The following is a 21664-nucleotide window of genomic DNA, read 5'->3' on the forward strand; positions in this document are numbered from 1 at the left end:
GAGGATGGAGCCAGAGCCTCATGAATAAGATCAGTCCCTTATGAAAGAGGCCCCAGAGCACCCTTGTCCCCTCCGTCGCATGAGGCCCAGGGAGAAGACGGCTGTCACCCGACACAGAATCTGCGGGCTCCACAGTCTTGGACTTCCCAGCCTCCAGAACTGTGAGATAAACTCTGTTTCCAAGCCACCCAGTCTGTTCCAGCAGCCTGGAGGGACTACGACATCTGTTCATGCTCCAAAGGGGATTTGGAAAGGTATTTTGAAATTTGTGTTTAAGAGGACCAACACGATCAAGCCCTATGTGTCCGTTTTAAAAATGTCTTTCAAATACAGTATTGGTAGGACTTTAGCAACAGACACCCGGCCTCCCGGGGTGCCCCCACAGATGTGTGCGAGAGGGACAGAGTGGATGGGGGCTGCCCCCACCCCGGTTCGGGCGCCCCAGGGGGCAGAAGGAAGTGCCCCTGAGCTGCAGCACACAGGGTCTTCCCACCCTGGAGAGAGCTGGACCGCTGCCCTCTAACCCGCAGCCCACTCAGGCTTGCACGTCCTGGTGTCGGCTGGCAGGTGCATCACCTGTGGGCTGGAGCCCCCGCCACCCCCACTGTCAATGACGCTTTCCCACCACAAACACCTCTCCCTGGTACCCACCAGGGTCTGAGCCCTGTTTAAGAATTCTCTCCTTCCTTCTGTCCCGTCCTGTCTGTACCTCATTTCCCCCCAGGACTTTCTCTCTCTTAATCCAAAAGGAAATGGGAAGCAGGTGGGGCAGGTGATGGGGAGACTCGGGAGCTCTCACCCCTCCTGCACCCCAGGACCAGTCCTACCTTGAATTTCTGATAATGCCTCCTGGCATCTGCAGCCAGAGAGGAAAATTCTTTTGCTATCAAGTTCCCCACGCTGAGAAGATTGCTATTCAGATGTTTGCAAAGCCACATGGCCTGAAGAAAGAAGAGAGGAAAAGAACATTTCAGTGAAAGCGGTAATTAAGAGCTCTCCATTAAAATGCCCAGGGCCTTTCAAATTCTACGAGGAAGCAGGGACCATAGGGAAGCACGGTTGTTTCTGGCTGGAAAGAGGCACCAAGAGAGACAAACCCACAGGGCCCCTCCCGGCCTCAGGACTCTGCCTGTCTGCCTTCTCCTCCTCAACCAGCCACTGACTCTAAGCGCGCCTGGAAAACCTGCACTTCACTGCCCTCGGCAAGCCTTTTCAAGCTCTGTGGACCATGAGTTTTTAACTCAAGAAAGGTTTAAAACAAGAAACACGGGGACCAGACCCGACCTTGGGTCACAACGCAAACTCAACGTCCATCTTTTCCTGAAGACTGGGAGAGGACACATCCTGGCCGAGTGAGCGTTTATAGTTCATGGACGGCCACTAGCTACCCTCTACCAGGGAAGAACACATTTTGAGGAACAATCATGCAATAAAATGTTCTTAATACCAAGATTATAGTGATGACCGTTTCAGCATAGAGTTGCTTCAGAAGGCCCTGAAGGTCCCCTGGGGCAGGTATGAACCTGAATTCTCCCTGCTCCTCGGGCTGGGGAATGTCAGCAACAATACAGGACAGAGCCCGTGAGCGCTCGCTGTGTGGATTTCACTGTAGATCATCATGTTGTAAGATTAGAGCCTGTGTTTGCCACATAGCAGACAGGGGAGGGACAGTGAAGTCACCAAAAGGCTTGCAGCCGAAACAGCTGCTAGTCCTCGTGACCGCCAGGCCCGGGAGCCCCTGGGCTCTAACACTGAAACAGCGCCAGGGCGGGTGGATTGCAGGGGTGGGGGACCACCTGATCCCAGAGAACAAAGTTGAAAAACTACAGAGCAATAGACAGACAGATGAACAGAGGGATGAGTGGATGGACAGACAGGTGACAGGTAAATAGAACAGCTGGCAATACTAGCTCCAAAAGCATGGCAGATGCAGGCAGTCTGGTGTCAGGACCGGCCATCTTAATTCCTTTTCAGAATAAAGCCAGGTGCCAGCTCACTGGGGCCCAGAAGGAGGGCTCACAGCGATGACACCGTCATCAAGGAAGGGTTCACTAGTGTTAACTGATGCTCACTAACCAGGCTTTTAAAAGACAGAGTTCATCTCAGACGATTATAATCTGAACAAGCTTTTGGCACTTAAAAAAAAGGAGCTTAAAGATGAAAACCCTACAGGAATGAAGCCCACCGGCTTCAGGACAGGGGTTGCCTCCAGGGAGAGAGAGACCAGAGTGAATGAAGGGGGACGAGGTGTCCGCTGCATCTTTAAAGCTGTGCTGTCTTTGAAACGGAGAGGAAATCACCAAAGCAAACATGGCCCAATGATAAATTCCTGTAAAACCTGGGAGTTGGGCACACGAGTATCTACGGTGTAGGTTCTTGGCTTTTCTGATTGGCTGAAACATTTCATAATGGAAATGTTATGAGCGAATCTGCAGAGTCCATATCAGAAGCCTTTGGAACGTGTCTGTTGTCTGACTCAGAGCCTCTACTTCTACAGATGGGTCCTGAGGACACAAAGGGTGTGCAGGGTCAGGGTGGATGCAGCCACGAGAAAAGCCTAGAAGGTTTACCCCAAATGTTAAAAGACTGCTTCTCTCTGGATGGCTGGGGACCTGTACTTTTGGTTTTTGTGTTCTGCAGGTTTTCTACGATGAATACATGTTGCCTCTTGTAATAAGAAAGTAAGTTAAGGTGGAGAAAGAAAAGATGAAGAAGAGCTCAGTTCCACTGAAAATTCACTGAGGCTCAGTCTCATTCCAGCTCTGCAGGATAAATGAGGCATTACCGTATTTCAACACTTAATATGATACACTTACTATAGTGGTTTTCCCCGAGGCGGGTGGACCTAATATTACAATCTTCGGCACTGTGGGATAAAGAGATTTGAATGTCACCGTTTGGCATGACAGAGCAACCTCCCACGCCTGCGGGGCTCTGGGTGTATTTACTTCTTTCCCCCAGATTTCATTTTCTGGGAGTGACGCGGTCGTTTGTAACCCAGCGGCTCCAAGATGCTCTCACCATAGAACATACTCTCTGTGTTTAGAGAGGTAAGTGATCACTGAGATGGTTTATTTTTCTGTCTCCAAGGGGACATGGACATGGTAAATTGTTTGCCAAACTAATAAATATCAAGAACAATTGGGATTTCAAACACCATAAAGCATTTTAAACAGGGACTCTGTCTCAGGGACATGCTTTCAAATAAAGCTGTATTTTATGTAAATCGACCTTCAAAGTTCTTTTTTTTTTTTAAGTATTTATGCCTTTTTATTTAGCAAATTGTCTTCCCCATCATTTCACAGAGGGAAATAATGGGGGAAAGCCTGGAGTGCACGGGGCAGATTTATAAAACCCCAGATGGAAAAGTCTGTTTCCAAATTTCTATGCAGATGGAAACAGCTGGGTTTGGCTTTGGTGCGAGACTTCTGGCTCGGGAAGGTTCTTGGCTGCAGAATTCCTAAAGCCACCAGCAGACTATTAAGTAGGTACTGGCCACAGGAAAAGAAAAAACCAGCATCTTAAGAAGAGCGCTGGAAGGTGTGCACTTGGGTCAAATCTTAGGAAGCAGAATGTGGTGTCTGGACAGGCGAATCCATGCTGGCTCCTCCCTGAGGGTCACCTTGACTAGGTCACCCCTTCCCCTAACTGTGGGGGGCGATGGGCCCAGCACAGACAGCACAGAGGTGGGGGAGCCAGCCCTCTACCACTGCCCGCCGGCCCGGCCCCCACCCAGGGCGCGGATGAACAGAGGCGCACTCCAGCTCACTTGGGCCTCTGAACTCCACGTGCAGCCGCTCCTGCCTGGCTGCCGGGGCGGGGGGGGAGCTCGTCCACAGAGGGTCTTCTAGTCTGGGGACAGGGAGTAGGAGCAAGAGTGTCCGTTTGGCCCACAATTTAATGATCAGCACACCTATGCCCAGACAAGCTGCTTGGGTTTTTACATGGACTTTTGCCCACATTCACAGCACCTTCTCATCTTCAGGGAAAACATGGAAGGTTGGTTCAAGATAATTCACTGATCCCACAAATACTCACTGAGCGCCTTGTCCGAGCTCAGCACTGGGCTGAATGCTGCCGAGAAAAGCAAGATGGATGGTGGCTCCCCGGCCAGGTCAGTGAGGTCATGGCATTGGATGAGCACTGGCAGGGAGGGCTGTCCTCGGCTCCAGACTCTATGAGGGAACTGCTCTCTCCTCCAGAACATGACCCGTGTCAGGTGCTCATCCCGGCTTTCCGCTACTGGGTTTTTACGTGCTCCCCGTGGACCGCTTTACAACACCGTCACTGCCCATGTTTCTATACGTTTGTAAAGCTAGTCCATCGCCCACTGATGTGAAATGTAGGTAACTTGTGTCTTGGAAGCCCAAAGCCTTTCCTGGGGGTGCTGAGGTGAATCGGGGGTATGGGGCAGGAGGGTCCTGGTCGAGGTGGCACCAGGGGCACCTTAACGCTGCTGGTTCCAGCTTGGCAGACCCCAGCACATACTTTTCTCTCCGAGTCTTGCTTGGCTGGCATGCTTCCTGCCCTCCTCAGTACGGTGGACTCAGCTTCCAGGAGTCTCCTGGCCAAGTGTCTCGTGATCCTGTGAGTCCTCTTGGACCGGAGGGACCCGACCTCAGCAGAAGGCTGGGGTGTGTCCTGAGAATCCAAACAGCCTCGCCTCGCCCGGGAGCCCTGAGCAACCCTCTGCCTGGGTCCTGGACTTCCTCATTCTTCCTGACGACGTTCTCCCCACGTTCCTGCCTCGTCACTTGTCATCCCCCCATCAGGAATGTCTTCCTCCCCCGACCCACCCAGCGCCCCCCATCCCAGCAAGGATTCTTGCTCCCACTCCTGATTAAGCGGCCCGCTGCTGCCGCCTTGGTGAGTTCTGTCCCCCTGCTGAGCAGCTGAGTGGGGCACCGCTGTCCCCACAGGCTCCCTGGGGGCAGGGACAAGTCTCATCTTCCTTTTCTGCAGCCAGAACTGCGAGGAGCCGTGCACAGAGCAGGACCTGCAGCAGCCGCCGCCTCCTTGGCTGTCTCCCTCTCTGCGGTCACTGGGTGTTTGGTCACCTTTGTCACCACCATTACTACCTCCTTACAAAGGCACCTCCTGCCAGTTGGCATTCTTGGGTGTAAGCTGCAGGAAACAGATGTGGCTGAGTCGAGGAGAGAAAGGGGTTATTCAAAGGCCAGTGTGGTGCAGAGAATCCTGCACAGGCAGGAGCCGGGCCCAGGCACCCCTGCCAGGAACAGTGCCCCAAGCGAGGCCACCAAGTGGTTTGGGGGAACCAGCACTGCTGTCCCGGGCACCAGACACTGCAGCCTGTGCCCGGAATGCTGTTCACATCGGTGGGTCATGGGGCTGCCCCACCAGCCACACAGCCACTGCCACCCAGGAGCCAGGCTCTGCAGGTGTCTCCCAGACCTTGTCCAGAGTCTGGGCTCAAATGACCATTGAAGGTCAGGACAGAGGCCCAGGGAGGGCGAGGCATTTTCAGCTTCTGGGGTGGGAGCCAGGGCAGCCCACTCCCCGCTCTGGCCTTGTAAGCTGGGCAGGGCCTTCCAGGCCCTCCAACCCAGACGAGAGAAGCCACAGCAGGTGGAAAATACTGCTTATAGGATGAGTCTGGAAATGAGGTGGCTTTGGGGATACCTGGTCGGGGGGTGGAGCTGGGGTGCCATGGAAGGTTTGAGGGGAGGGGCAGCATTAGAGCAGCAAGGAGGGAGGTCAAGGCGGGAGAAGCGTGCTGCATGACACCTATCACCCTGCTGCCTACCCAGGGCTCTAAGCACAGGCCTTCACTGACACTCCCTAGAACTTGGGCCAGACCCAGCAGGGCTCAGGGCCTGCAGGACCAAGAAGCGAGAGGCACCGGGACAAGAGCATTTGGGGAAATGAGTTGACTCCCAAATCACGCGTTCATTTTGACAAAGTGATGAGGCGCCGAGGCTGCCGGGGAAACCCTCCCCTCCCAGGCTCCTGTGAGTGGCACCCAAATTGTACACATCTAGGAAAACACTTTAAAAGGGGAACATCCTCGGCCTTTCTCCCCACCTAATTTCTCACACACATTTCTGTGATTAATTTCAGTTTCTTAAAATCTAACACCTTGAAACTCCAGCCCTGCTCATGAGTAATTATTTATAAACAGTGTCATAAAAGGCTGCTTGACTGCCAAGAGTAATCAACTTCTTCAACACACTTCAAAGGAAATCAAAAAACCTTTCCATCCACAGATCCTTTTGAGGTTTAACTAGGAGCATGATTTAAAATTCACAAGAAAACCCTTAGGTATTGGAACTCTAATACACAGCTTTCTTGGACAAACGTTTGATAAAAAACGAAACATACCATTATATACACCATCGCCTGCTTTAATATTGCCCAGGGCTACTGTAAACGCTCGCTTTGTACTAAATCTGCTTTTTTCGCAGCGAAGGGGCTGCCAGCCTGTGTGCTGGTGGCTCATTCCCTCCTGTGCACACTTACAGGGAGGGGCCCAGAGCCTTCAGTCCCTCTGCACTAGCCACTGGCCCTGCCACCGCGTGTCCCAGCGAACCCTGACCCACCCGACACCCATGCCCTGTGAGCAGGGGGTGGAGAACCCGGCTTCAGTTAACACAGGCCGCTGCCCACGGGAGGGAGGGGCAGCGGAAGTGCTTGCTGGGTGCCAGGGGACCACTCCTGTCCTCTTCTCCAACCACCAAGGTTGGGATACACTATTTCCAGCTCTCCCGACTCCTAGAGAAATCCCAGGAGCATGGTCTTCTCCACTCCCCCTCCCAGGTTTTTGCCTCACTTGTAGGTGGAGGACTGGGCGCAGGAGGGAAACCCAGAGACGTCCCCTCTCTGGGCTGGGACTTGAGCCAAAGGGCAAAGAGGAGCCAGCATCCTCCAGAGCTGGCAACCCCAGGCCTGGGGATGGGGGTGGGAGGCTGGGGGAACAAATCAACCCCTCACAACAGTGGGCACTGGGATTCAATGGCTCGACTGCCCGAGAGAGGGTCTGGCCAGAAGCCTTGACTCCAGCCACGGGGGAGGACAGATGGGAGGCCGGCCCCCAGCTCGAGCTAACAAAGAGGGGCTGAATTCTTAAGCTGCTGGAGGGCAACAGAGCAGGAGGAACGTGGAGAAAGGAGAAAGGGCTCCATGGAGGGCAGCCTTGGAAAGCCAGGCCCGGGAATGACTGGAAAGGGGTGCCGAGGAGGGCGGAAGGAGGCGGTGGAAGGGGCGAGGAGGAGGCGCCCGAGACGACCGTCCAGCTGACGTCGGCTGCCTTGCGTCTAAAACAAAGACATGACGTTGGAATGTAAAACTTCGGGTGCAGCGGGCCGTCTGACAGGGAAAACTCCATCGGCACACAGAGGAGCAGGGGTAAAACGTAAAGGCGGAGAGTGACTCCAATTTCAGGCTCTTGCTCTTCCAGGGGAGGCCAGCTAAGCTGTGAGGTTCGCAGTTTAAGACCCCACATGCACCCTGAACAGAATTTTTCAAATTGGAAGTGTGAAGTGCCAAATAAGAAATTAAAAAGAAGGAAAACAAAGAGAAAAAAGCAGCAGGAAGCGCCACCACCACCCACTCAGGGCTCGCCCAGCTACATTACTGTCAAGCACCGCTCTAGTTCAGGAAACTCTCGATAGGCTCTCCACAAGCGGCAGCTCGCCTCGGCACCGCCCGGAGCCCAGCGGGAGCCCTGGGACCTGGTCACCCCTTCCCGCGGTGACCACTCGCCATGGACCAGGCCAGAGCATCACCACCCGCACCTCAGCTACCAAATCTGCCCATTTTACAAATGAAAAAACTGAGGCCGAGAGACAGCAATGATCTCTCCGTTTCTTCACACTTTACCAGGAGAACGGAGCCCGCTGCGCTGAGGGCTGCTGGGCTGGGAGGGGACGCCTCCCTGAACGCACCGTCCTGCTCTCCTGCCTTTGCTTTGCTCTTTGAGTTTCACTTCACTTTTATTTTACCTTTATTTTGCCTCTCACTTTTATGTTACTTTGACTTTGCTTTATTGATTTGGTGGTGGCTGTGAGAGGGGAACGGGGGCAGAAATGCTCCCAGCAGCCCTGGAGTAACAGAGCTCAGCCACACGGAGACCTAAACAGCCTCAGGGTGGGGGTAGGGGCTGCAGAACCGGCTTCCTCCGGCCTGTGGGGCTACTGGGTGAGGCCTGGGCAGGGAGCTGAGGTCTGCAGCAGGACCACCAGGAAACAAGGTGGCTTCTCACCCTGCGGAGCAGGTGAGCCTCCCTCTCGCCCCAACCAGAGAACCAGAGAACCAGAGAATAAGGACTACAAAGAAATGAAGGAAGGAAGGAAGGAAGGAAGGAAGGAAGGAAGGAAGGAAGGAAGGAAGGAAGGAAGGAAGAAAATTAAATGTAAAAAATAAAGAACTCAGGCATTCTGCCTTCATAAAAAAAGGGGTGGGGGGAGGGACGGACCTAGCTCAGTGGTGGAGTGCGTGCTTAGCATGCACAAGGTCCTGGGTTCAATCCCTAGTACATCCATTTAAAAAATTTTTTTTACTAAAAACAATTTAAATTTAAATTAAAAAAAAAGAAGAGTCTCTGTGGGGAGGAGTGGATCCCCCCCACCCCCATCATCCCAGCTGATCACCACCTGGGGCACCTGGGTTCACAGTCAATGTCAGTTCTCCACTCTGCCTCACTAGAGGCTCAGAAGAGGGCACTGCGGGGACCCTGTGAGCCACGCTGAACCACCCTGCCTAGGTCTGTGAAACAGCCCCTCGCTCTGACCCGCTGACCCTGCTCAGGACCTGTGGGCCGGCCATGCTGCAGAGGCCAGGTGTGCCTGGCAAACCTGCAGGCTTGGAGTCTCCTCCCTCTGACCATTGTTTTTTTTTAACTACTTAGCATCCTTTCTCATCTTAGGCCTCTGAACCCCACCACAGGGCATCTCAGGCCTCCGTCCTTCTCAGCAGCACTGTGCGCTCATTTCACTGGTGCACTGGTAGCTCCTTCAAAGCGGCTAATGCGCCAATGAAAGAAACATCAAAGCTCCAGGACACCGGTCTCCCTGACAGCTCGCAGAGGATGGCAACGATCCTCCACTTGGCAAATCGACCGTGGGATGGAGCGCCTCCTCTCCCTCCTCCCCGCTCGGCGTTCCGGCCTTGGGTCTGACTCGCACCCGCCCGGGTGAGGCCGGGGGAGCTCTGGAACTCATTAACGGGCGCCAATAATGAGACCATCAGGAAAACCGGTGCTGTCTGTCTAGGTAGACCAGAAACCACACTTACACCTGACAAGTGGAGTGATCACAGAGCTTAAACCCAACAGGCGACATCAGCTGGGGCATGCCAAAGCATGAATAATTGATTCCGTGGGCCATTCGGAGGTTTTCATTTTAATAACTTGGCAAGAGAATTTTTATTAGTTATGCTCTGAAAGAAATTAAGGCATTTTTCAATCACCCACCTCCCCAAGTTGTCAAATCATTCCCCACCCAGTTCTGACCTCCTTTTAGAGGACAGAGGGCCTCACAGATTCCTGGGAGAAGGGGAGGGAGACAGCTGGGGAGGGGGAGGAGGGCCACTCGAATGCTCACCATAATCGTTGTCTCGTTGCAAGTGATTAATCATGAACGGGATGGGGTCCTTGGGCTGGTGGATCAGAAGCTGCTCCAGCATGTTCTGTGGGCAGAGGGCAGACACCCACATGGTTAACACCTACATGGACACCCAGGGCCCCAGGCTCAGGTGGCCCAGCACCCTGGTTCGCTACGGATACCAGCCCCAGGGCCTGATCTCTCCCCTGTGCCCCACCCTAGCTGGCATTTGCTTGGGTTCCTGCAAGCAGAGGCATGAGGGTATTGCTGGGGAGGGAGGCAACTGGGGGGAGGTAGAGCTGGAGGTCCTTCTCCTGCATTGTGCCCATTCACCCCCTTAAGAGCCCTAGCAAATGCTGTGCCCTCAGCTTGGAACACCTTTCCCTCAGGCCTCAATGGAAACATCCCTTCCTGATCACACTCACCAGCTGAACCTTGTCATGTGCTCCTGCAGTCCCCGTGCACCCCTAGTATTGCTTCACCCTTGTCCCAGCGCCTGGCACAATCACAGTGGGTGCCCAGCATACATGGGCTTGGGGACACAGCCGTCACTGCTCCCTGTGTTTCGCCAGAGTGGGACAGAATATTCACCAGCTAAATACCTAAGTAGTCCTGGGGTAGCCTGGCCATTTAATTCCAAGGGAAAGCAGCTTCCATGGTTCCAGGCAAAAGGCACAGAAATGAACCAGGCAGCTGAGAGGAGTTGGGCTGGGGCACTAAGGAGCATCCTTCAGCACTACAGACAAGCAGGGAGGGGCTTTAACCCTTTGGGGGCAAGGAAAGAGTGGGGCAGTAAAAACAGCGCTGAACTATGAGGCCGTGGCCCCACTGTGCATCTCACCAGACAGTACATTCCCTTCTCGGGGCCTTTGCTGGCCCACCCGCTAAATAAAACCACTGGACAAGATCCTTCATCAGTCATATTTCACTGGAGAGATGGTGTGAGAGATGGTGGAAAGGTAACGCTTTCCAAAGAAGCGTACATTCGCTGGGGGGATGGAGACTCAGGTTTCTTAGTCTGAGCTCTGCTCTCACATGTGCAGCTCAGAGGCTCAAGCGGCCACAGATATCACTAAGGAGGTGCCTCTGGGGATGGGATACACCTGGAGGAGCAGACAAATGCTCCAGCTCCCCTTTGGCCCTCAGAACCTCTGAGTGGCTGACAGGTCTTCCAGTCAGGCTCCTGAAAGCCTTTACTTCCCCGAGATGCCCAGGGGACATCTGGAGCACAAGCAGGGGTGGGGTTTTGCCTAAGGTCAGGAACTCAGGATGAGGGTTTGGACGCTGCCCTGAACTCTTGGCCCTGAGGAGGAAGGGCCAGATGGGAAATGCTGCTGTCCAAACCACAGGGCTGCTGTTTCAGGAGGCGGCCCTCTCAGTGGATGGGGATGCCACCTCCAACCTAGATGCTCCCCAGCTGAGAAACCAACACCGCAGACAGCCTGGGAATTGTTAGGGTTAGACAAGTCCCTTGGAGACCACCTCTTGCAACCTGGCATTTCACAGATTGGGGAACTGAGAAAAGGAAGGGACCAGACCATGGAGCGGACTGGCCAGGAGCCCAAACCAAATCCTGGCCTCCCACCAGGTTCCGCGGGATAGCGTCAGGGGGCATATTCTGATTGAGGGGTCCCTTGAGGTACAACGGTACGGAAGTCGTACACCCCAATTTGGGCGGCCTCATGGGTAACAAACGTGACCCCTCCCTGATGCGGGGTCACCGGCGCGCACCCGGAACGCGACAAGCGGTTCCCCGGCCGCCGCCTTGTGTCGCGACAGGACAGGGCTGCCCGGGTCACCTGCATCATCTCGAAGACGTGGTTCGCCTCCCCATACTGGGGCATTTCCGGCGGGATGCGGTGCGGGGCGGTGGTCGCGTCCATGCCACCGTGCAGCGCTGCCGCTCCCTGGTGACCGGCGTCGCTAGGGCCGCGCGTCATCGGCGCGCGCCGCTCCCTGGTGACCGCCGTCGCCAAGGGCGCCGTTACGTCATCAGCGCGCCTGGCCCGCCGGCCCGGCGATGGGCCTGGCCTCGGGCTCTTCTGCTGGTTTCGTCCCGCCGCCTGGGGCAAATGCTTTCCCCGCCCCGGCCTCCCCTTCCCGTCTGCACGCCTCAGTGAGGCACCTCAAGTGAGGTGCCTCAGCCGTGGCCTCCTGGGGTCAGAGGCGCCCTCTGTGCCGTGACAGCGCACAACACCCCGGGGCACCTAGGCCCCCGAGAGGGCGGGAGGCGGATCCCGCTTCTGGTTCCGCCAACGCGCCCTGGCCCAGACGTTAGGGCCTCAGTTTACCATCCTTAAAACGAAGGCGCTGGAAGATGTTGGGGAGGGTGGTTGAAAAGGGAGGGACGGGCGCGAAATCCTCAGCCCAACTCTGAGCTTCGGAGCCCCCGCCAAGACCGCGCCGCTGGCTCCGGGGGTGGGGCGGGGCTACCTCCTGACTGGATTGCTATGGCACCGGCGGTAACAATCGGGCCCGCGGCCCCGCCCCTTCTCACCTCGGATCTTCCCACCCCACCCACCCCGCCTCCCAAGCCCTGGGAAGGGCCTCCCCGCCCGTCCGGGGCCCCAGACACCCACGGAGGCACCTCAGCTTCAGGGCGCTCTGTGAGTGAAGGCCGCTCTGGGACAAGCCCTGGGTCTGGAAACTGGGTGGGGTGAGGGGGTTGGAGAATGGAGGGGACCGCCGCTGCTGCTGCTGTCCCGGGAGAAAGATGCCGTGGGATGCGGTGGGGGGAAGGAGGTATGCGAGTCGTGTTAATCCCCAGTGGGCAGCCTGGTATCGGACGCAGAACTGGATTCGGAGCTCTCCCTCCTGTCCGTTGCTATTTTTAGTAGAAACTACCTTTTCTGAGCTGTGCTCCCAACGAAACTTTGGTGTTTGTGTACATTATGAAGAGGGAGTATAGATAGCATCGTCAATACAGATTGCCCAAGACTCACATCTTGGCTCCGCTCTCACCAAGCTGTGCCAGCCTCCCCTGGGAAGTGGGGATTATGGCAGGACTCCGTGAGCTAATATATCTGAAGTATTAGAAAGTAACTGGCGTGTAGTAAGTACACAGTGCTTAGGGCTAGTATTAGTAATATCATCTCATTTAATCTTTGCACCAACCCTGGGAAATAGGTACCTTCATTCCCATTTTACAGATGAGAAACTGAAGGATCAGAATGGTGAAAAGTTGTTGGCTGAGCCATTTCCCCTTTCTGGGCCTCTTTCCCCATCAGTTGTTGATCATGGAGCATTAAAACCAGAAGAGCCCTTGAAGAGCCTCCAATCCAAATTCCCTCATTTTACAGATGGAGAAACTGAGGCCCAGAAAGGGGGAAATTATTGGCCAAGTTCGCCCATTAAATCAAAGGTAGAGCCAGGCTGGAACTAGGCACCCTGACTCCTAGCCAAAGGCTTTTCCAGCAGCCACCAGCCTGGAGATACGCCCTTCAAGGCTAAAAGGCTGCAGTTCTGTCTCCCCCCCTCAGAACTGCCTCCTCAAAGCGCACACACCTTGGTAGCCTTGTCAAACCCAACTGCAAAGACGGCTGGGGGAGGAAAGGAAGCTGCCTACCCCCGAACAAAGAACACAACCGCCAAGCCTGCAGTTTGCACTGGAGAGGCTCAGTTTGCTTCCTGGACATTTTTGAAATGACTTGCCTTTCTCCTCATTTATTTTAAGCCCTAGGCGTTTTTCATACCACGATTTAATCTTCTTTAGCAGCCTGGAAAAATACAAATCAATTAAAGCCTGAAACCTATTGGGTAATCATTTTTCCCTTCCTCCTCCCCCAGATTGAGAAGTGCCTGCACCCTGTGCCTTTCATCCAGACTAATTTGGCTGCAGTGACTCTGGTTCAAGGGACGATCACTTTGGATAGCTTATTATAGCTCCTCTCACGACATTCCTCGTGTGCATGTCACAAGTCCATAGGATCAAGAACCAAGTCGGTTTTGCTCCCAGGGGCTCTTGGGGCCACCGGCTAAGGTAGTGCTTTATCCCCGGAGAACCTGGCAGCCCCAGGAGGGTGGCAGAGCTGGGCACACAGGGCAGCCCCCAGAATGCTGGTCCTCATGGCTTTGCGGTAGGGAACAGGAAACAGTCTCACGGTAGTGGAAGCAAGGCCCAGGGGTCTAGCTATGCAGGCCCTTGGTACCCACCCCCACCTAACCACCCCCCAGCCATAGTAAATCTGATATTCAGCATGTTTCTCTCTATGGACCACCACTGAGGGAAGGAGGGAGGTATCCAAGTTAAGATCCCAGACTTTATAAAGTCGGGCAAGGCTGAGTGGGAAATCCTGGTTTGCTCATACCCTAAGATGCCAGACCTCAGCTCTGTCATCTGCCATGTGGGGATAATCAGCCGTGGTCCGCCGTTCACAGGACTGTGAGGAGGACTTGAGATAATGCCTGTGCTGCACCCACCCTGCTCCTGCAAGTGCCCCTCTGGCTGCCTGTGTAACCCTCTGCTCCCGCCATTCCTGCCGGCTGCCCTGCTTTCTTTTCTCCTTGTCTAAACTGCTGTTCATTTCACTTATTCTTATGGTCTGCCTCCCACTCTCACAGTCCCTCCACGGTAGGGAATCCTGTCCTGTTCAGTGCTGTATATCCAGCCCAGCAGCCGGAATGGTGTCTGGCACACGGGAGGCACGGCAGCATGAATGAAGGAACAAATGATCGAGTGCTTGGCACCTCCTCGGCGCAGAAGCCTTCAGTGGTTGCCCTTGCAGCTTTGCCTGCCGCGTGGGTCCCTGCTGGCTGCATTCTGCACTTAAGCTAGTCCCACCCCCCAATCTCTACCCAGGGCCCCACCCCTCAGCCCACCTGCCCTCCTCCCCTCCAAAGCCCGCCTGCCTCTTCAAACCTTCCTTCCTCCAGCAGCCTGAGCCCTCAGCAGCCTCTGCCTCTTTCGGGGTACACATCATGCCTGTTTTCAACCTACCTTGATTATTAAGTTTCTGGCACCCCCTTAAATTTTGTCCTGAGGTGTGTGCCTCACTCTCCTCGCCCTAGTCCAGGTCCTAAGCCTGCTTCCGTGGGAGGCGACAGAAAACCACTGTGCCCCAGGTTTACTGTCATTTCTGCCTCCAGGTAGGGGGTGGGGGCCCTGGCTGGATATGGCAGGTGTTCAACACGACTCGCTGCGTCCCCTCCACCCCGCTCCCCTTCCTGCCTTGTGCTGAAGGGGGAGGAGGCTGAGCTGGAAGGAGGCCACCGCCCTGCATGGCCCCAGACCAGGCCCGTCTCCAGTGGAGCTGCCCTGCTCTGTTGGCAAACACAGGTGCTATGGCTCCGGGGGCGGGGGCCCTCCCCGCGTCTGCAGTAGACCCACTTGGATGTGTGAGGCGTGACTGTGAGGCTCCTCGCCACACGGTCCCTTTATGGTGACCCGGCTGCATTCAGCTCCCGGCCCGGGACAGGGGCTCCGAGGCTGCACGTCCCCAGGCCCCAACCCTCCCAAGTTCTCTGATTCACTGCTCCCATCACGCCGTGAAGGCCACCTCATGGTCTGTCCTCCTTGCATTTCCTTTAGTCCTCCTGACGCCGTCTCCTCTTGCCAGAGTCTCCCTGGCTGCAGTCCTGCTGTGCTCAGGATGCTGAGGGAGACACAGCAGAAAGCAAGCCTCTTCTCCACCTGAGACCTGCCAGGAGGAGCCTGGAGTGTGTCCCCCGACCCCACCAAGCATTCTGGCCCCTTCCACCTGCAGCATCTGGCTCGGCCCCTCCCTCAGTGCCGCCACCTCTGACTCAGTGCGGCACATCCAAGCCCAGGTTCCATGTGTGCTGGTGCCCCGTGGTGCACAGACAGCCAGCTGCCGCACCTTTGAGGACGCTAGTTAGACAGCAGGACACCCAGGACCCAGGGTGTCTCTGGAACAAGCTTCTGTGACACCCTGGGCCTCAGTTTTCCCCGGGGAGTTAAGGGGGGGTTGACCTACTGAAGCCCCTTCCAGCTCGGGCATTCCGTGAATCTGTCACCTGCAGCATTTTGCAGGCGCTTAGCAAAATTATGATGTCACGGAGGGCAGAACCCACAGCCTTTTCTGCTCAGAGGAGATCCTGGATGCACGTGGACCTCCTGGATCACATCAGGGACAGTCTGTGAGGCACCAAAAGACAGAACCCCTCGCAGCCTTCCTGTTTCCAATCAGGATCACCCCTGCAAACACTGTGGGGGGTGGGGGGTCACCAGCGGCCAACCCCTGCCCTGGGGATGGGCAAACCCGAGCTCGGGCCCCTGCCCCCCGCAGTGCAGGGACACCGTGGCTGCTTAGGCTGGTGAACCCAGCGCCGGCTCTTTCCTGCTTCGCCCGCTGGGGAGACTCCCTACGCTTTCCCAGCAGTTGCAGAGGGGCAGCTGTTTTAAAATAATTTGCTTCCAGTTGACAACATCGTAGATTTTTCCATGCTGTGGCTCGTTCCTCAATCCCAGCTTTTGCTGACACTGCCTGGAGGCATTGGAGGCTGTGTGTGCGTGTGTGTGTGTGTGTGTGTGTGTGTGAGAGAGAGAGAGAGAGAGAGAGAGAGAGAGAGAGAGAGAGAGAGAGAGAGATCCATAAGCTGGAGAAACCGAGGCCCGGAGAAACCGAGGCCCAGGGAAACTTGTCTACGGTGGAGGGCGAGTGGACTTGGGGTGGGCAGGGCTCTGTCGCCACAGCCTGCTGGGTTCTTGAGCGAGTTTGCAGCCTCCTGGGGCCTCATTTCCTTCTCTGCAACGTGGGGGTGAAAACATTCCCCGCTCCCCAGGGCTGTGGGGAGCTGCTCCGCCCGGTGTGCCACTGAGAGGAACCCCTCCGTGGCCGCGGGCATCTCGCGACCCCGGCGCTGGATCCCTGGGCCCGGCCCCTGGGATCTCATCGCTCTCCTCTTCCTCGCACTAGACCGTCCTCTCCCATAAGCGACCACCAAGGATGACCATGAATGAGGTGAAGGAGTCCCTTCGGGGCGTGGAGCAGAAGTACAAGCTCTTCCAGCAGCAGCAGTTCACCTTCATCGCGGCTCTGGAGCACTGCAGGGAGAACGCCCATGACAAGATCCGGCCCATCTCCAGCATCGGACAGGTGGCGCCTCCCGGGCGGGCGGGCGGGCGGGCGGCCCGGGTCGCAGACACCTGCCAGACCCAGAGGCTCCACGGTGTGGGGGGTGCGCGGGGGGCGGGGGGCGGGCCCAGGCCCAGTCCTCTCTCTTGAAAGTTGAAAAACTGAGGCCCAGAGAAGGCAAGTGCATCTGTGCCAGAATCAGGACTCAGATCCCAGTGGTGGAAGGAGCCCTTCATTCATTCCCTCAGCAAATATCTGAGTGAATAACAAAGGGGTTAAAACGTGGGCTCAAGGCTCAGCTAGCCAGGGCATAAGTCCCGGCTCTACCATGCCCACCTCTGTGACCTCGGGCCAGCCAGTCACCTCTCTAAGCCTCAGCTTCCTTATCTGTAAAATGTGAAAAAAGCAGCACACACCTCCTAGGGCCGTTACGCGGACTCCATGACATCATCCGGAACACACGCAGCCAGCAGCCGCGTTATCCGCGGGGCCCTGCGCTCAGTGCTGGGGATGGATGGCAGCAGCTGCACGTGGTCCCGGCCACTGGACCCCAGTGGGTCTGAGAAACCGCGATACACCAAGTGCATTGTCAGTGGCGTTTACGGATGTTTCCGTTTAACCCGAGTCTCCTGGGGGGTTCTCTGCTTTCCAAGTTTGCTCTGCAGGACTTCAGGATTGAACGAGCCTTCCAGGAAGTCACAGGCTTGAGCCACGGTGTGTTGGGAACACTACCCTAGATGGTACCCTTTCCAGCTAAGGAGATGCTACCTGCTAAGGAGCTGGCTTGTTGAAGGCTGACTGCTCACAGGGCGGGGCAAGAGTGGGGACCAGGGCTCAGAACTGCTCAGGAGAAGCACACAGGGCCACAGAGGGCAACCCCTGCCTGGCAGCATCCTTCAAAAAATTCTTTAATTTTTGCAAGAATTTCTCCCAGTTTTTTAACTTGAAATTTTAAAAACGTACAGAAAGTGAATGCCCATGTAACCTTCACCGAGATACACCAATCTGTAATATTTAGCCATGTTTGCGTGTACCCTCTTCCCTCTGAACTGTTTGAAAGTAGACTGGCTGCATCCTTTTTAGCCCGAACCCCAGAGGCTCAGATTTCCAAGGGCACTGAACAGGTTTTCAGCACCAGGAAGGAGCACCTGAGACGCCCCCACTTCCGCTCAGAATCTGCATCAGGGTGGAGTGACCCCGGCCTGCTCCTTCTTGCCTTAGGTTCAAGGAGGCTTTTGGTAAATAGTGGCCCCACATGTGTTGACTTGCAACCCTCACCCTGCCCTTCCTGGACCAGAAGTATCCAAAGGTTACCCACCCACACACTCGGCAGCTGGTGACAGTGCCCTTCTGTGCTTACACCACGGTGCAGGCTCCCTTCACCCACCACAGACCCGGGCCAGGGGTGCTGGAGTGTGGGCATACGCTGTGGGGTCAAGAGCCTCATCCCCCTACCAGGCGACTGTGCTTGGGAAGGGATGACTTGAGGTCACGTGCGAAGACATCCCCTTGGAACGAAAAGGCCATCAGTGGCAGCAGGAAACCCTGCTTTAGACCTCAGTTCCTGGGAACTGGAGGAGGTGGGTGCTGCCCTGCCCCCGGGTCATGGAGAGGAGGCGACTGTGTGACCTGGGTCAGTTCATCCCGCCTGGACCACAGCCAGCTCCTCCCCAGCACAAGGTCAGGCATCTCAGGTCACCCTGGAGAGAGAGCCCTGACCCGGGAGGGATCCCCACCGCCAGCCAAGGAAAGGAGTTGAAATTAGATCAACCTACCGCTCGTCTTGGCACCTTTTATGACTGGTTTAAGAGAAGCCTCCCTGCCGCCAAACACACCCACACGGGAGGTTAGTTTCCAGTCTTTAAGCTCCGCTCTCCTCGAGCTGGTTTTTGTCTACGGCACGAGGTAGACACATTTTTTTTTTTCTCACGTGGGTGACTTTTCCCAGCTCTCCTTACCGACGTGTCCCTCTTCTCTAACCTTGCCAACACCGGACACCGCCGCCACAGAGGAGTCTGGTTTGCTCCTCAGTCTGGGTGGCCCAGCCCAGAGGCCGTCTAGGCGGGCCCTCTAAGTGGGCCTGTGGCGTGAAAACTCAGGGACCTGGTCCTCTCTGCTGCAGGTGTTGGCGCAGGCGCGTGGGGACCAGTGGGAGGTCTGGGCTCAGAGCGCCTTGAGCTGGGGTGAGGTCCAGCCTCGCCCCAGCAGGGTGCCTGAGCAGGGCGTCTCAGCCCTCCGAGTGTCCACATTCACCTGTCAGGTAGGGATGCAAAGAGGTGCCCGGCACTTAGCACGTAGGTGAGGACGAAGTGCGATCAGGCCTGCAAAGCCTTCCGCTCGGTGCCTGAGACGCTTAATGATGTTCGCTGGATGCAGTGTCTGTATATTCAGATACTTCCACACTACTGGCCTCTCCCCGGTGACTGTGGGAGGGTGGGAGGACCAGAGTGGGTTCTCCTGGGTCCTCCCAGCGCCCTTGACGCCGGCCTTTGCAGGTCCAGAGCTACACGGAGCACTACTGCAACAACTCCACCGACCGGCGCGTCCTTCTCATGTTCCTGGACATCTGCACGGAGCTGAGCAAGCTGTGCCAGCGCTTCGAAGCCCTGCACTCCGGCACCCCCGTCACCAACAACCTCCTCGAGAAATGCAAAACCCTCGTTAGCCAAAGCAACGACTTAAGCAGCCTTCGAGCAAAGTAAGACCCACCCTCCACCCCGTCCTGTTCTCAAGGCCTCAGCGTGTGCATCTGGGGAGGGGGCGGGAGAGGAGGGGTCCTGAAGGAAAGGACAGGCTTCTGTTGAGAGGGCAGCTCAGTCTAAACTGGTGACCCATGTGGCCGCTGTCCAGACTTTCCTAGCCCGGAACCCTAGGCCCATTGGTTTACTGGAATGACTCTGATCCCACAAATCATTTTACTGAAAATGAGGGATTCTGGGGCCCAGATCTAGTTGGACACAAACCCTCTCACTGGAGCCAGCACCAGGCAAGGTTCCCAGAAGCCCAGGAAGAAGTGGGACGTTTGGAGCCGGTTCCCATGGGTGCCAGCTCTGCAGGCGTGCTTCCCTAATTCTGAGCCCTGGGGAATCCACGGCACAAAGCACCACACTCCTGAGAAAGCTGTTTACACATTAGGCTAAGAAGAGTCACAGGGCGAAACGGTATATTCTGGAGGGATCACAGCAGATTTCCACGGCCCCTAATCCAGGTTTCTACGAACCGCAGGCACGTGGTTTACAACTCTCGCCTTTCACACTAGGATTACCCGGGGCCCCTGGCCCCCTAAACCTGCTGAACCACCGCACCTGGAACCCCGAGCCCTGCCCGGTGCGTGCACAGTTCTAAAGCCTCCCAAGGCAGGTCTGAAGTGCAGCAGGTTAGAGAGCCCTGCCCGCGGCCTGGCGGTGTCTTGCCGCAGCGCGGCGAGTCCCCACGGCAGGGCTCACCTGGCCCTTCTTGCCGCCCTGCAGATACCCTCACGATGTGGTGAACCACCTCAGCTGTGACGAGGCCAGGAACCACTACGGAGGCGTGGTCAGCCTCATCCCCATCGTCCTAGACTTGATGAAAGAATGGGTTGCCCACTCGGAGAAGCTGCCCCGCAAGGAGCTGCAGCACGTGAGTGAGCCCCAGGCCCGCCAGGAGGCCACCAGGGCGGCCGCACGGGCTTTCCAGACTGTAGGCGCCCAGCCTGGCTTAAGGAAACACAGCTATAGGCAACTGACAAAAGACAGCCTCAGACCTAGGGGGACAGACAAAGGATGTGCAAAACCTCCCTGGAGACCACCTGGTGGGAAACTGTAAGGCCTCAACCCCAGTCCCACCCCTTCCCTCCCCTTCCCATAGGGTGCTTTGTTACTAAACTTGGTTTCCACTAGGTGATCCATTTTCATCTTCGCCCACAGTCCCTGCCACTTATTAACCCCAAAGGGGACTGCCCAATACACGACTGAGAACCTTTCTCCTCCTCTCGCTTTAACTTCTTTCCCTTGCCTCTGAGTGTCAGGCTCTGTGCCGACGAAGGGGACCCTCAGAGTGTGTGTGGGTAGAGGGTGTCGCAGGGAGGCTGGGAAAGAGCTGACTGTCCCACCCAGGTCCAGCTTTCCAGGCTGAGCCATCCGGCCGGAGGAGGCCGCACAGCTCCCTTCCCGCCACAGCGGCGGCAGTGGCCGTAGGCGAGGCCTGGCCCTCTGCACGGCAGGGCTGCTCCCGCCTCGCAGGACGCTGCCTCGGAGTGTTTAGGTCCCTGGACCAAAGCCCAAACGGGAATGAACCTGCCTTTCCTCTCCTTTACTTGAGAGAGAAACTCTGAGAGAAGCTGGAAGAATTGATTTTGTGCATCCTGTACAAGAATAATTACCTGGTTTTCACAACATAACTGAGGCCCAGACATTGGAAAAAATGTATCACCAGCTCCTGAGCTTGCCAGAGGTGCTGTCTGACTGTTGGTTTTTCCCTTCACAGGGGGCGACTTAGCTTCTGTATTCTTGCTTCCTCGGGGGCAACAGTCAAGAATAAAAGGTGTTCTACCACCTCTTTGCCTGGCTTGCTTTCCTGAGACTTGTCCCTTAAAGATAATGACATTTACCCGAAGACACCAGAGCGCGCTGGGCAGCAGCAGAGAGCCGCTCTGGACAGGAACCCCCGGCTCCAGTCGCTCCGAGGAGGTGCAGGCCACAGGCCCACAGGCCAGCACAGTGACTCCTCGCAGAGCCAGGGGCCTAGCCAGACATCCGAACATCTGAACTTCTCAGACAGAACTGAAAACTGCCACCTCTCAGGCTTTGTCTCAAAGGAGCTGCTTCCGCCATTCCAGTGGGCAGAGCACACCCACTTCCGGGCAGCTGGGCAGTGGGGACCCACACTGCACTGCAGCTCTTCGCCTCCGGTCCTTTCCCAGGAAGGCCAGGCTGGACCTGACGAGTGTTCAGTGGTGGCTTCCTGCCTTCCTCCAGGTAGCCGATGGCACAAGGAAGGCAGCGGATGTGAGCTGCACGCTCTCCTTGGCACACGCACAAGACACGGTCGGCAAGGCTCAGGGTCTATCAGTTCTCGACAACTTCAGTGTCACTT

The 21664-nt window shown here is 56.2% G+C and overlaps 2 protein-coding genes across 13 annotated transcripts in view; one reads left to right on the plus strand and one right to left on the minus strand.

The window, feature by feature from the left end:
- AK8 (adenylate kinase 8) overlaps positions 1-11629 on the minus strand; it is a 117720-nt gene extending 106091 nt beyond the window's left edge. For 4 of the 10 annotated variants that reach the window (XM_032478729.1, XM_032478730.1, XM_032478728.1 and 1 more), the window contains exons 1-4: positions 11357-11629; positions 9558-9642; positions 2817-2866; positions 828-941 (exon numbers count right to left, since the gene is read on the minus strand). In XM_032478729.1, the coding sequence (XP_032334620.1) occupies positions 828-941; positions 2817-2866; positions 9558-9642; positions 11357-11497 (390 nt within the window). In that variant the 5' untranslated portion in view covers positions 11498-11629. Of the gene's footprint in view, positions 1-827; positions 942-2816; positions 2867-9557; positions 9643-11288 lie in introns of those variants that run through there. The other 6 variants (XM_032478731.1, XM_032478732.1, XM_032478734.1 and 3 more) reach the window with 6 other exon arrangements.
- Positions 11630-11882: 253 nt separating this feature from the next.
- On the plus strand, positions 11883-21121 carry SPACA9 (sperm acrosome associated 9). 3 transcript variants are annotated; one of them, XM_032478738.1, is made up of 5 exons: positions 11883-12163; positions 16433-16612; positions 19087-19289; positions 20062-20209; positions 21056-21121. In XM_032478738.1, exons 1-5 carry the CDS (start codon positions 12008-12010, stop codon positions 21065-21067), a joined length of 699 nt encoding a protein of 232 aa, XP_032334629.1. In that variant the 5' UTR covers positions 11883-12007; the 3' UTR covers positions 21068-21121. The 3 variants fall into 3 exon arrangements, with proteins under 3 accessions (XP_032334629.1, XP_006183370.3, XP_014413538.1); XM_014558052.2 differs by lacking the exon at positions 21056-21121 and adding an exon at positions 13344-13536 and having other exon boundaries at positions 12098-12163; positions 20062-21041; XM_006183308.3 differs by lacking the exon at positions 21056-21121 and having other exon boundaries at positions 20062-21041.
- The last annotated feature ends 543 nt before the right edge of the window (positions 21122-21664 follow it).

The sequence above is a fragment of the Camelus ferus genome, chromosome 4, assembly GCF_009834535.1.
Source record: "Camelus ferus isolate YT-003-E chromosome 4, BCGSAC_Cfer_1.0, whole genome shotgun sequence".
Taxonomy (NCBI): domain Eukaryota; kingdom Metazoa; phylum Chordata; class Mammalia; order Artiodactyla; family Camelidae; genus Camelus; species Camelus ferus.

What these genes read in the sequence shown, in the direction of transcription:
- SPACA9 (XM_006183308.3), top strand. Translation starts at nt 12,008, where the DNA reads ATGGCACCGGCGGTAACAATCGGGCCCGCGGCCCCGCCCCTTCTCACC. An exon ending in CCATCTCCAGCATCGGACAG is followed by an intron (nt 16,613 to 19,086) that starts GTGGCGCCTCCC and finishes CGGCCTTTGCAG; the next exon opens with GTCCAGAGCTACACGGAGCA. An exon ending in TTAAGCAGCCTTCGAGCAAA is followed by an intron (nt 19,290 to 20,061) that starts GTAAGACCCACC and finishes GCCGCCCTGCAG; the next exon opens with ATACCCTCACGATGTGGTGA.